This window comes from Cololabis saira, chromosome 12, assembly GCF_033807715.1.
Source record: "Cololabis saira isolate AMF1-May2022 chromosome 12, fColSai1.1, whole genome shotgun sequence".
NCBI classification, from domain to species: domain Eukaryota; kingdom Metazoa; phylum Chordata; class Actinopteri; order Beloniformes; family Belonidae; genus Cololabis; species Cololabis saira.
Genome location: NC_084598.1, coordinates 16,845,038 through 16,857,302, shown reverse-complemented (window position 1 = coordinate 16,857,302; position 12,265 = coordinate 16,845,038). Strand labels below are relative to the sequence as shown.

The 12,265-nt window shown below is 37.8% G+C and overlaps 1 protein-coding gene across 1 annotated transcript; it reads right to left on the bottom strand.

The window, feature by feature from the left end:
• Positions 1-1,577: 1,577 nt before the first annotated feature.
• On the bottom strand, positions 1,578-8,885 carry LOC133456986 (prostaglandin E synthase 3-like). Its single transcript, XM_061735765.1, has 8 exons — positions 8,657-8,885; positions 6,972-7,085; positions 6,749-6,818; positions 5,122-5,220; positions 4,624-4,713; positions 2,726-2,782; positions 2,509-2,536; positions 1,578-2,424 (listed from the first exon to the last, which is right to left on the bottom strand). Coding segments are annotated over exons 1-8 (480 nt in total). The 5' UTR covers positions 8,659-8,885; the 3' UTR covers positions 1,578-2,404.
• Positions 8,886-12,265: the final 3,380 nt, after the last annotated feature.

Sequence of the window (12,265 nt, the reverse complement as noted above, 5' to 3'; positions counted from 1 at the left end):
GGTTGTTGAATTGTGCTAAATAAACTTGCCTTGCCTTGCCTTCAGTTCAGTTTATTTTCGGTCATGACATCACAAAAAAAGAATAAAAATAAGACAAACATCAACATAGCTTTTACAAAATTAAAAATGAAATAAAATAAAATAAGACAACAAGGAAACAAATACACTGTTCAAAGAAATCATTGCAAAAAAAAAGGAAAAAAAAAAGTTGCCAATATAGGCTACAAATAACATCCAGACCGAAAAAGGTGTAGGCTGAAGCGAAGCTTATTCATTGTCTACAATCAAATTAGTGTAAGTAATGATATAAAAGCAAGAAGTAAGAGATAAGTATGGCTGCGAGTAAAACAAATGGCCTCCATGGGGATAACAAAGATTCCTTGAACCTCGAGAAATAAGAAAGAAAAAAGGTGCGGTCTACATGTTTCCTTCATCCTTGAATAATCAAATCAAATCAACAAATAAATGAAATTTATGCGAAACTTATGCGCTTAAACCATCGTATATATTCTTATTTAATGACAACGTAAATCTGGTCGTTTTATAGTTATGTTACAATACTCTCAAATGTAATATCTGTAATAAAACATAAGTCTAATGATGCTAAATGGCCCGGTTGATTAGTAAACATTTACTTTAATCGAGCAAAAACGTTTTTGTTGCTGTTTTATTTACTTCATTCTTTGTTCTATTTATGTATTATTGTTCTTTTTTTATTATTTGGTACTTGTGTAGCCTTTACAGCAGTTTGGTCACATGGAGTTGTTATAATAGTTACAATCATTTTGAGTTTATTAAAAAAAAAAAAAACATTAATTACATGCTATGTGACCATACATGTCAAGCTTTTATTTTATGATGCTATGGAGGATTAACAGGAAACCGGGGTTTCACGTTATCGTTGCTTTTCTCAAATGAGTCAGTGAGGAAATCAGGCCTGAAGAGGAAGTATGCTAATATTCCGAGCCGAAAAACGTGGACGCTCCTGGGTCTTAGCGCCGCAAAGGGCGGGCAAGGAAACTAGTATAAACTACAAATCATACTCTGAATTAAAGTACCGTTGTTTAAATAAAACAACGTTTAATGCTGTGGCCCAATTTTTTTCTTAAATTCTTTGAAATTGGGATATGCCTAACCAGCTAATCCCTTTACGGCGTAATACTGCCCTCTATTGGTGTCAAATCTAATTGAGCAAAACCCAGCATATCCTTGGGCTGATTTCTTTGCAGTTGTAATGCCATGTTTATATAGGACAATTTTGACCATATACGTTTCAACTTCAAAATACTGCAACACAATACAGCTGATGTATAAATCTGATTTTGGAATCATTCCCCACCACGCATCATAATGGTTAGTTAATTAATTATGACACTTTAAATTAACAGGTGATCAATCATTTATATAAAACTGTGTGAATGAGTGTAAAGCAAAAAAAAAAAAAAAATCTGCCATAAATTACATGTAATTTATGAAAAATTTAGGAATAATAAAAAATAAAAATAAAAAGTTTCTTTTAACTGTTTATTAGAAAGATGTAGACAATTTAAAAAAGAAAAATCCACCGTAACTGAACATTTGTCTTCTTTTACATTTTATTGACAGTGCAAATATGATTTGGTCACCACTCTTGTTTCATTCCAACACTTCCTCACTCATGAGGGAGGATAGATGAACAAACAGAAAGAAACTGAAGGATAGTGTCAAACCACATGAAGCAAAAGACCAACTGAGCTTCAGATTTCTTCATCAGCTGCAAAACATTTCACTGTCTGTTGTAAATTATATGTCAGGTGTGTATATGGAATTCAATCAGTACAGTAGATCATTACTGGGAAAATGCAAATATTTCTAATTCATTATTCCAAATTCACAAACATTAAACAAGTAATAAAAGGAAACATAAGGTGGAAGGTTAAGCTACTGATACAAAGACTGGTTGCCTGGATATCTAATTCACAGCACACGGAAGGCTTTAGAGGATCCCAATCAGAAAACCCATCTAATTCTTCAATCATGAAACAAGCTGCTCAAATCAGCTAATTTAAGAAAACAAAACAAACAACATTAGGAAGAAGTGAACCAGGTAATTTTTGAACCACATTGCATTTGAAAACAGTTGAGGACAACTACAAGTTTCCCAAAAATAAGGTGTCCTTTCTTGTAATATTCAACAAAAACAACATACCCCAAAAGTGCAGTACAGCAAATGGAAGTGAAGATAGCTGCTCTGTACAATGCCATGCATATCAACTGTAAGTACTCCAATTGGTCAAAGAGATAAATATGGCTACTGACTCATATGTACAGTTGTTTGTCACTGCCTTCAGTTTCAAGATGTGAATTTGTTATGCTTCCTCTTGTCCTCAGTTGGTCTGTGTTCCTTCTACAGTATTACAGTCTTCTATTCCAAGTCTGGCATTTCTGAAAGTGAAAAACAATAATCAGTTCTCCATCAATAATTAAAGCTGTAATTGCATTTTGTTAAAAAGGCTCATGATGACTTACTCTCATCGTCGCTATCTGCAGAGTCATCCTAATATAAAAAGCAAACAAAAAAAAACAGGCAAAAGTTTGAAAGTTGTTCCACAGTAGATCACAAATCAACATCTGATAATTCACCCCTCTCTTGTTACCAGTTCAGTGGTAAGTGCACAACTAATGCTGAATGATGAAATGAAATATACATCCCTCTCACCCCCCCTCCTAAAAAAAACAAACTTACATCTTCGGCACCATCTAGATCAGGTAAGTCATCCTCACCTCCCATGTTGTTCATCATCTGAAATTTACAACATTAAAGTCACTACATAATTATTATTTTTTTGTATGTCAAATGGATTATGGATAAACCATAGACTGTATAAAACAGTGAATGAAGCAGTCTGTCACATGAGGGGACACCAACATGATCCACTGAGCGCTACCCCCCCCCACCTCTCCTCTTTCCTTTCCTCAGATCAACCCTCACTTATTCATTAGAAGTATCTCATAACCATCATTGTTCTTCATTGTTCTGCCCCCTCCTCCTCCTTTGTGCATGTTTGCAGGCCAGAGCTTCAGGAGCTGCAGTCCCACCCTCTCATCGTCCCACTGCTGCTTCCACCTGTCTGTATGGGTGTCTGATGGATACTTACTGACATCCTGATCTGCAGTTTGGCTGAAGGTTTTTCTCCCACTAGGAGAGTTTTTACCCACCATTGTTTAAGTAATTTCTCAGGGTCATGTTCTGGGTCTCTGGAAAGCACCTAGAGACAACTTCTGTTGTAATAGACGCTATATAAATACATTTGAAAGGGAAATGTTTAGCCGACGCTGGGCTAATACAAATGGCTGGTTGCTTTGCTAAGTGCGGTAGCATGAGTATTACAGATGAAGTGATAACTGTTAGCTATTGGCGGAGACGACTGTCAATCAATCCTATTAGAAATACATGTTTTGCTTGATATATTCTCGCCTGGCATGTTACAAAAAAAATTCACCCCCCTCAGAGCTGTCATGGATGTGAACTATTGAGACAAAAACAGTTTTTTGAAACAGACTATAAATGTTTATTTCTGCTCTAAAGCTGGACGTTTTAACATGGGAGTCAATGGAGATGGACTTGCTTGTGCAGCCAGTCACTATTGGCCAGTCAAGGACTTACAACGAATCTTAGTTTAGATTAGATTGTCTTTTTTCTCACTCAGTGGGTACATTTTTAAATCTTAGTTTCACATAAGCCTCAATCCAGAAGTTAGCAATAAACAAATATTACAAGGTCTACAAATCTGTAGTTTTGTTTTGTTTTTTTTAAGTGAACAAGATTAGATTGTGACCAGAATACATCAGAACTTTGACCTGTCCCCATTTTCCTCGATGAAACAAATAATCTCACATAATTTAGCTGAAATTCATAAACATTTTTCACATGAAAGATCACATATGTATGAAAGCCAATATAAATAAAGGGAACACTCAAAGCTGTCACGTTGAAATTTCAGGTGATTGATTCACATTGCAAATGGAGTAACATGAGATAAAATATTTCAACTTTAAATCCATCAGAAGCTGTTTCCCATATGACAGCGCACAGAGGATCATTGTAGCAGCACTTGATGGTGGGGGTTTCTGATGTGTCCTCATGATACCATTAAACAACGAATCAAATGTCTTCCTGCTCTATCTCTGTAGCTGCAACCTGACTGGCTTGTGTTGATGCCTAAAAACCTGAACTTTAGAGAACTTTTCACCACAATGCAAGACAAACAATTCAGTTTGAAGTGGAGGAAAAGCAATGATACTGACACTCCAATGTGTGAGCAGGAGATTAGTGGTTTAATAAATATACCGTAGACCAAACTGACCAACATTTCCCATCATGCCAGAGCTAAACTGCGCAATCACCACTAAGAAATATATATAAGAATTTAGAGACTGTGTCCATCTGATGATTTATTTTCTAGTAGAATTAATCTTCCTTCGTCTCTTTTAATTGGTACTGTGTTCTGTTGCATAGTGTTCTATATGACTAAGAATCCACCAGCTGGTCCCTGGACAAAATTTTATTTTAACTGAGTTTTTAAAAACTTCTCACATTCATTAATAATTAATCATTTACTTTACATTGATCAAATTACTTACATCTGAGAACTGATCAAAGTTGCCCATCTCCTCATCTGAGTCATCCTCCCAGTCTTTCCAGTTGTTGAAGTCAACACTGAGCCAACTCAGCTGAAGAAACAAAATAGAATTTTTCAGTTGAGCTTCTGAGCTTGCATTTCATTTGTTCAGGCTAAATGGGCGTTCCTCCCGTTCAAACAGGATTTCACCTGATCTGGACCAAACGCATAATCTGTGTTTAGCTTAGAGGAGCACTGTTGAAGTACCCAATGATACATATTTTGTAGCTTTGTGTGGTTGTGTACACCAGTGTTCAGTGGCATTTTTGGTCTGTTTGTTACTAAAGCATATTACAAATGAAAATTAATTTGCATTTGTCTAGTAATAAAATGCTTTAAGCAATGTCAGAAAAAGCAATAGTTCTAATGTTGTGCATCAGTTATCCACACCATAATACATGTGTTTCAAATTCAGGATGGACAGTCCTTTTAAGAGAATACATTTTCTTCCGTTACTCACCTTCGCCTTCTCTTTTGTTAGCCTCGGCCACGCTTTCCCTGGCTGTGCTTTTCGTAAATAGCACAAGACAGAACGGTCTGTGCGTTTATGTTTGCATTCCTGAATTGAGTTGGAAAACAAGGTAAAGCGATCATCATGGTGATGCACTTTGTAAACAGCAATTTACATTACTACAGTGGAAATATATTTTAAAACAAAAGTGAATATGAAAAGGTTTTTCAAAAATACAAAAAAGACAAGCTTGATAGATCAGAGGCAGATCTGGAAAGATGTAGTCTGAAAATTATAAATAGGGCCTCCAGCACCAAGGGTTGCTTATTATTATTACTTGTTGCCTAACCAACCTTGGTTACCGGTATGACCAATCAGAGCAACAAAAAATGTGACTTATTCAGACTAATGAAAACGAGTCAACGGGAGAGTGTTTTGAAAAGTTAATTAAATTTTGGCCATACCCTTTCAGCAAAGAGGCAAATACACTCAAATCAATTCTTTGCAAGGTAGATGTATCTTCTGCTGAATCAAGTGGCCGTTGATGGCTGAGGAATACTCAGCAGCAGCCATCTACATAGTTTACATCTGGATTATGTCACTGCTCTGTTATCAAGTTACGCCTGTCCAGAGACCCCATTTACCTACAAGGATAGACTGATTGGCTCCCCATGACTTTTGAACATACCAGTAGTTAATGAACTCCAATGGCAAATTTTAATTTCTTAGTAGTATGTCTAAATTTCTAGGCTAGGAGATTTATGCCAGACTTCAATATAATATTCCTACAAACAGAAATACAGAGAAATAAATATGAAATAATGTATATGTATTTATAAACTATTAAAAAAAAAGACTTTGCCAAATAGTTAAAAGTTCTTTCAAATTGTGAGGGGATCACCTATGTACAACTCTTCTTTAGTAATTTCATAGGTATTCAATGACATTGAGGTCTGGGCTCTGATTGTCATTCCAGGGCATGTGCTTTGGGTCATTGTCATGATGTTTCAATATGAAATTCTTCTTGAGAGGAAAGAAGGTTTTGCGCCAGTACAGTATATCTTGGTATTTAGAGACATTATTTTTCCTAGTTTATCTTGACAAGTGCCCCTTGCTCATCAGAAGAGAAGCAGCTTTACTGTGACTAAGGTTAAGAGTTTAACATTTGTCCTGTAATGTCCATAATACAATTTCCAACATGGCTTATAGTGATTTAATTGTGTTTTTAGTTAATTCAGAAGGCTTACAACAGCTTCTGTTTTACTACCCTACCATGCAGCGCAGATTTGTGCAGAATACAGGAGACAGTCAGATTCATGACCAATAACTGCCAGATATTCCTGTAGTTCCTAAGCATTGCCGTTGGGTTCTCAGTCGTCTCCCTGATAAGTTTCTTCCTCATCCTTGCAATATTTTCTCAGATTATGGTTTTGTTAGTACAAGTACATTCAGTGCCTTTGGTATTCTTTTAAATCCCTCTCCTGACTAGTACCATCAGGTTGAAGCTGTAACAAGTCTGACATTTATGTTGTTTTCTTCTCCATTTACATAAAAAAAAAAATTCAAAAGGGTGTGTAATGTTTTATATTCACTGTATGCATTTACAACAACCAATGATGAAGTCAGTACAACTTACACTTTCGTCAATATCCTCATAAAGTTCTATTTCATTCTCATGTTTGGCATCTCCATCTCCTCCAAGACAGCTGTGGAAGAGAGGGGGAAAAAGGGACAGAGGGATGACACTTAACTCACATCACCAAAATACTAAGACTGGATGAAACAAGACATGTATCTATATATTCATAACTAAGAACAACTTCATATCTGTATTTCGACCGAACATAAGAAATGCATACCTAAAACCACACTTTTTTTTGTTAAAGTCCACTTTAACATCTTTGCTGTCTGCTATAAGGAACTCTATAATAACAGAGTCCCTCCTGTCGTACCATTTGGCAGTTGCTGTATGCCTGTGTGGGAAAGAAAAAAACACAGTAAAACATAAAGGGAAGTTCAAAGAATTTAGCTGACAATGAAATTTCATAGAAATGACGGCATTGGGTAATTGATGAACCTCTGATCGGCAACCTTTTACAGCAGATCTTACTCCTTTCGTCAACAAGGCCCCGATCCCCCCTCCCCCCCCCGACTACTACGGACTGCCCCCCCATCCCACTCTACGTTACATTAACGTAAATATTCCAACCCTGTAACATTGTACAGACTCACATCCAACACTTTAAAAACCCCATATTGTACATTTCTGCCTATACTGTTCATTTCTGTTTATACATTTTATCTGTCATCTGTCATCCTACGTCACTTTTTGTAAAGATTCATATCCGGCACTTTTTAATCCTCATATTGTACATTTCTGTTTATCCCTGTTATACATTTTACTTTATTCTATCTCTCAGTTTATCTCCATATATGTTTGTTTGCTTGCTTTTATATTTTTATTCTTACTGTATTGCACCAATCACCACAACAAATTCCTTGTGTGTGTGTTAACAAACTTGGCAATAAACCCCCTTTCTGATTCTGATTGCAGAGTTAATGAGTTCTCCATTTTGTTGTAAGCCTAAAACATGCCCACAAGTGTGCTGTGGGGTTTACGTTTGTACCTAAACCCCAAGCAATAGCATTAATACCATCAATCTACAATAACTTAAGGAGTTCAGCTCTTGCAGCCTGTACAGTATATAGGTTAAACATAGGTAGTTGTAGGTTAAACACATCATGTCTTGATGACAGGTAAGTAAACCGCATGGCCATCTACAAGCCACACAGAAGTATCAGTAGTGAATCATCAGTTCACAGAATAATTTATTCATCATTAAATAGTATTACTTAGTGTATGCGACTATCACCTATGCTGATCTTAGGAAACAAGGTTACTATTCAGCTGGAATAGGTTAATGTTAATAGGTCAACACCTTGATCAGAATACATGTTAAGCACGTTAATCGTCCCCTCGCAGCTCGTGGTGCCTGAATCATTGGCCGACCCCTTTACAAACCACCTATAAACTGTCTAAAAGCTCATATTAAGTTACCAAATGTAACTCAGAGCCTCGTCCACTTTGCGACCGAGTCGGGCACCTTTGGTATGGTTGTTTTCTGATGTGGATAAGCTCATATTTGGTTAGTTATGGTGCGGTGTGGCTAACGCTAGCCGGGTGAGTTTCAATGGAGCCTCGCTAGCAGCCACGAGACCTCTCCGCTAAAGGCTGATTTATGCTTCCGCGTTACACCGACGCAGAACGTACGGCGTACGGTGCTCGTCGCCGCGTACCCTACGCCGTAACACTACGGCGTAGGCTCTGCGTCGATTTAACGTGGAACCATAATTCAGGCTTTACTCCACACACACCGGCCAATAACACCCACGGTGGTATTTTAGCATGTCTGCACATCTAAATAATGAGGATGGTCGTGCTGTGGGTGGGTTGAAGGGCCAGCTCCCGCCTGTGCAGAGCCGTGTCCCGCGGTGCTAGCCGAGCAGCGCGCTAACACCACACACGCTGACTCCACATACTTACATGTCTGCTGGTCTGCTGGTCAGCTCCTCTGGGCAGAGATGCACAGATGCAGAGCGGTGGGAAGAATGGTAGTTTCTTTCTAAAGGAGGGGATGGTGCCGGCACACGAGCTCTGCGGACGCCTGGAGTAAGTGTGTGCACTGCTCCGGATCTGGTTGCGTATCTGGGGACGAGAATGGCGCGGGATGTTTGTGGAGACGCAGCTGCGCCTGATGTGAGGCGAGGACCTGTTGGTACCACGACTCAGGAAACACACAGCACTCACAGTGGAGCATTATAGTCATTGGTAAAAAAATAAAATAAAATAATATATTATCTATATATATATATATATATATATATATATATATTTTGTGTGTGTGTGTGTGTGTGTGTGTGTGTGTGTGTGTGTGTGTGTGTGTGTGTGTGTGTGTGTGTGTGTGTGTGTGTGTGTGTGTGTGTGTGTGTGTGTGTGTGTGTGTGTTGTATTGGTTACAGAGGTGGGCTTGGGTCTGGAGGACCCAGGCTCAAGCCCCTGAAGATGGCAACTAAAATATACCACTTTGGGTCCCTGTCTGAGCAAGCCCCTAATTCTTAATCTTAACTGGTTTTCTTCATATCTAAGTGGTAGATCTTTCTCTGTTTCGGTTGGCAGCTATGAATCTGATAATGTCAGCATTCAACATGGAGTCCCACAAGGGTCAATTCTAGGTCCCCTACTTTTCAATTTGTATATGTTAGCACTTGGGTCCATCGTTCGGCATCATAATATTCAATATCATTCTTATGCTGATGACACACAATTATATGTATCTGTTACTGCCAATCATGTGAGCCCAGTCAATGACCTCATTCAATGCATTACAGATATAAACTATTGGATGGCAACAAACTTTTTACAGCTAAATGAAGAAAAAACAGAGATTCTTTTAGTTGGTCCAAGTGCTCTGAGGCAACATATTCTCCCTTTATTAACTCCTCTCAGTAAAACCGTGTGAGCTTGTCAAAAACTTGGGTGTTATTTTAGATGCTGATCTTAACTTCCAGAAACACATAGCTAATGTCTCCTAGACTGCCTTCTATCACCTCAGAAATATATCTAAAGTAAGATGCTTTCTGTCACAATCAGACTCTGAAAAACTGGTTCATGCCTTTATCTCCAGTAGATTAGATTATTGCAATGCACTTTTTGTAGGACTAACAAAGCAAGTGTTACATAAACTCCAGATTATTCAAAATGCTGCGGCCAGAATTCTAACAAAAACCAAGAGGTAAGAACACATCACTCCTGTTTTATCCTCTCTTCACTGGCTCCCTGTTAAACAGAGAGTAGATTTTAAAGTTCTTCTTTTTGTCTTTAAATCTATGAATGGCTTAGCTCCCTCCTACATGGTTGACATGCTGACTGAATACATTCCGGACAGATCCCCTTAGATCATCAAATAAGAGTCTTCTCATCATACCTAGAATTCACACTAGATCTGCTCATGGTGCTTTCAGTCACTACGGTCCCTCTCTCTGCAGGAACTAAGGTCTGCTCCAACCGTGCCCACTTTCAAAAGCAGACTAAAAACGTACCTTTTTGCACAGGCGTTTGACTAAACTCATGGTTGGCTGGGTGATCACACTTTTGTTAAAATGGAATTATGGTTGTTATTGTTTTTTCTCTTGTCATACTCGTTATCTATTTCTGTTATTGTAAACTTGTAATTTTGTTTGTTTGTTTGTTTATGTATGTTTGAGCACATTGAGTCCATGCTCATAATGTGAAATGTGCTTTATAAATAAATTTGACTTGACTAATTGCTCCCTGGGCGCCAGAATAAAAATAAAAAGTGATGGGTTAAAAGCAGAGGACACATTTCAGTGTGTTTCCATGTGCTTATTACAGGCGGGAAGCATGGATATACCCTGGACAGGTCACCTGTCTACCACGGGGCCACATTCACAGACAGACAACCAGTCATACTCACACTCGCAATTAAGAAACATTAATTAACCATTAATTAACTTTGGATTGTGGTAGGAAGCCACACAAGCATGGAGAGAACATGCAAACTATTCACAGAAAGACTCCTGTCGGTCCAAGGAGTTAACAGAAAATATTGATATGTTAATGTGCTATTATGCATATAGTCTATGATATTTTTTGCCATTAGGAAAATGTCTTGCACCATCCTTAGGGCATACGCCTATTGGCCAGACTTAAACAGGGCTTTCCCATTTGTGATCAATTCTTGGATATATATGCCTGAAACATAGTTACTGACATTTGATGAGGGGGACAAAATGTATTTTGTTAACCTGTTCGAGGACTAATCAAGGCTAACTTAAGTAAACGTAACACTGATGATTCAGACCAAAAAATATATTTACTTTTTCTTTAAAAAAAAACACCAAAAACCCCCAGGGTTCACTGTTTCTATGTGTAAATCTTTGTATTCAATTCACCAGTCTTCGACTTTTTCCTGACCGTCTCTGCCACCTGCTGGAGGATGGATGTTTTAGTATTTTTGACTTATATGGTGTTTGCATTTTTATACGCTATAATATTGAATATTAAGTTTTAAAGTGCAATAATTATTCTAATCAGCCCGACCGAACCCGACCTGAATATCATAAGGGCCCAAGCTGCGAGGACCCAATTGAAATCGCCTTATGAACCTATTATTATTAGAGCCCCAACTTCTGATAAAAGGAAAATTGTTTCTGTAACATTATGTCCTGTAATTCCCCCGTGCTTCATTAGATCAGCCTGAGATTTGTACTCAATATACTCAAAACTGTTCTCACGCAACACAAAGTTTCATGGTTCCACATTCAACCATGGACAAATGACAAACCAACTGTCATTCACCGTCAAACAGGAAGTGGATGGTTTGGGCACTTGTGTATGGAAAAAACAGTCAGTACAAATCATCCATTCCTCCCTGGGAGGGGAGGTTCAAGTATTAGATCCCTCTCACAAAGGCAAACATTGAATTTGCTGCAACAAAGGGTCTATTAAGAAGTTAATCGCCTTAAACTTTAAACTGTCAACCTCCGAGATCATTAAATCCTGAGTTTCATTCAGATCTGTCAAACGGTACATGTACAGTGACATTTAAAATTTGGACTGCTACAGCTTGGTTAATGGACAACAGGAAGTCATTTGCTACTGTAACAATTTCTTCAATTGGCATAATGGAAGAAAAGGTGATTCACACCCTGATGAAATATTGTGAGAATGTTCTCCCTTCAATGTGGCGGTGTTGGTACTGCAGCAGTGTTTTGAGATTCACCACGGCAATTCTGAACCTGACTGAATGGTTCGAGGTCATTTAAAAGATTTTCCACATGGAACACAAATTGCCTGCAACTCAGACATGTTTAAGTTGGTCCTATATACACAAACAGTATATGCTAACATGGATTCCAACAAGGGTTAAAGTACTTTGTTCTCAGAATTTTATTCAAGTGGCCCTAATCCTCTTCCATATAAACATCTTCTTTGCACCCCTTTTAAGTTTTCACATTTAAGAAATCAGGCTACTTGCATTTTAAGATATTTCAAACACTTACATTATTCCATTAAAGTATCCATATTCAAGTATTCTAAAACAGTTTGTATAGTTGAATTTAAATGTATCAG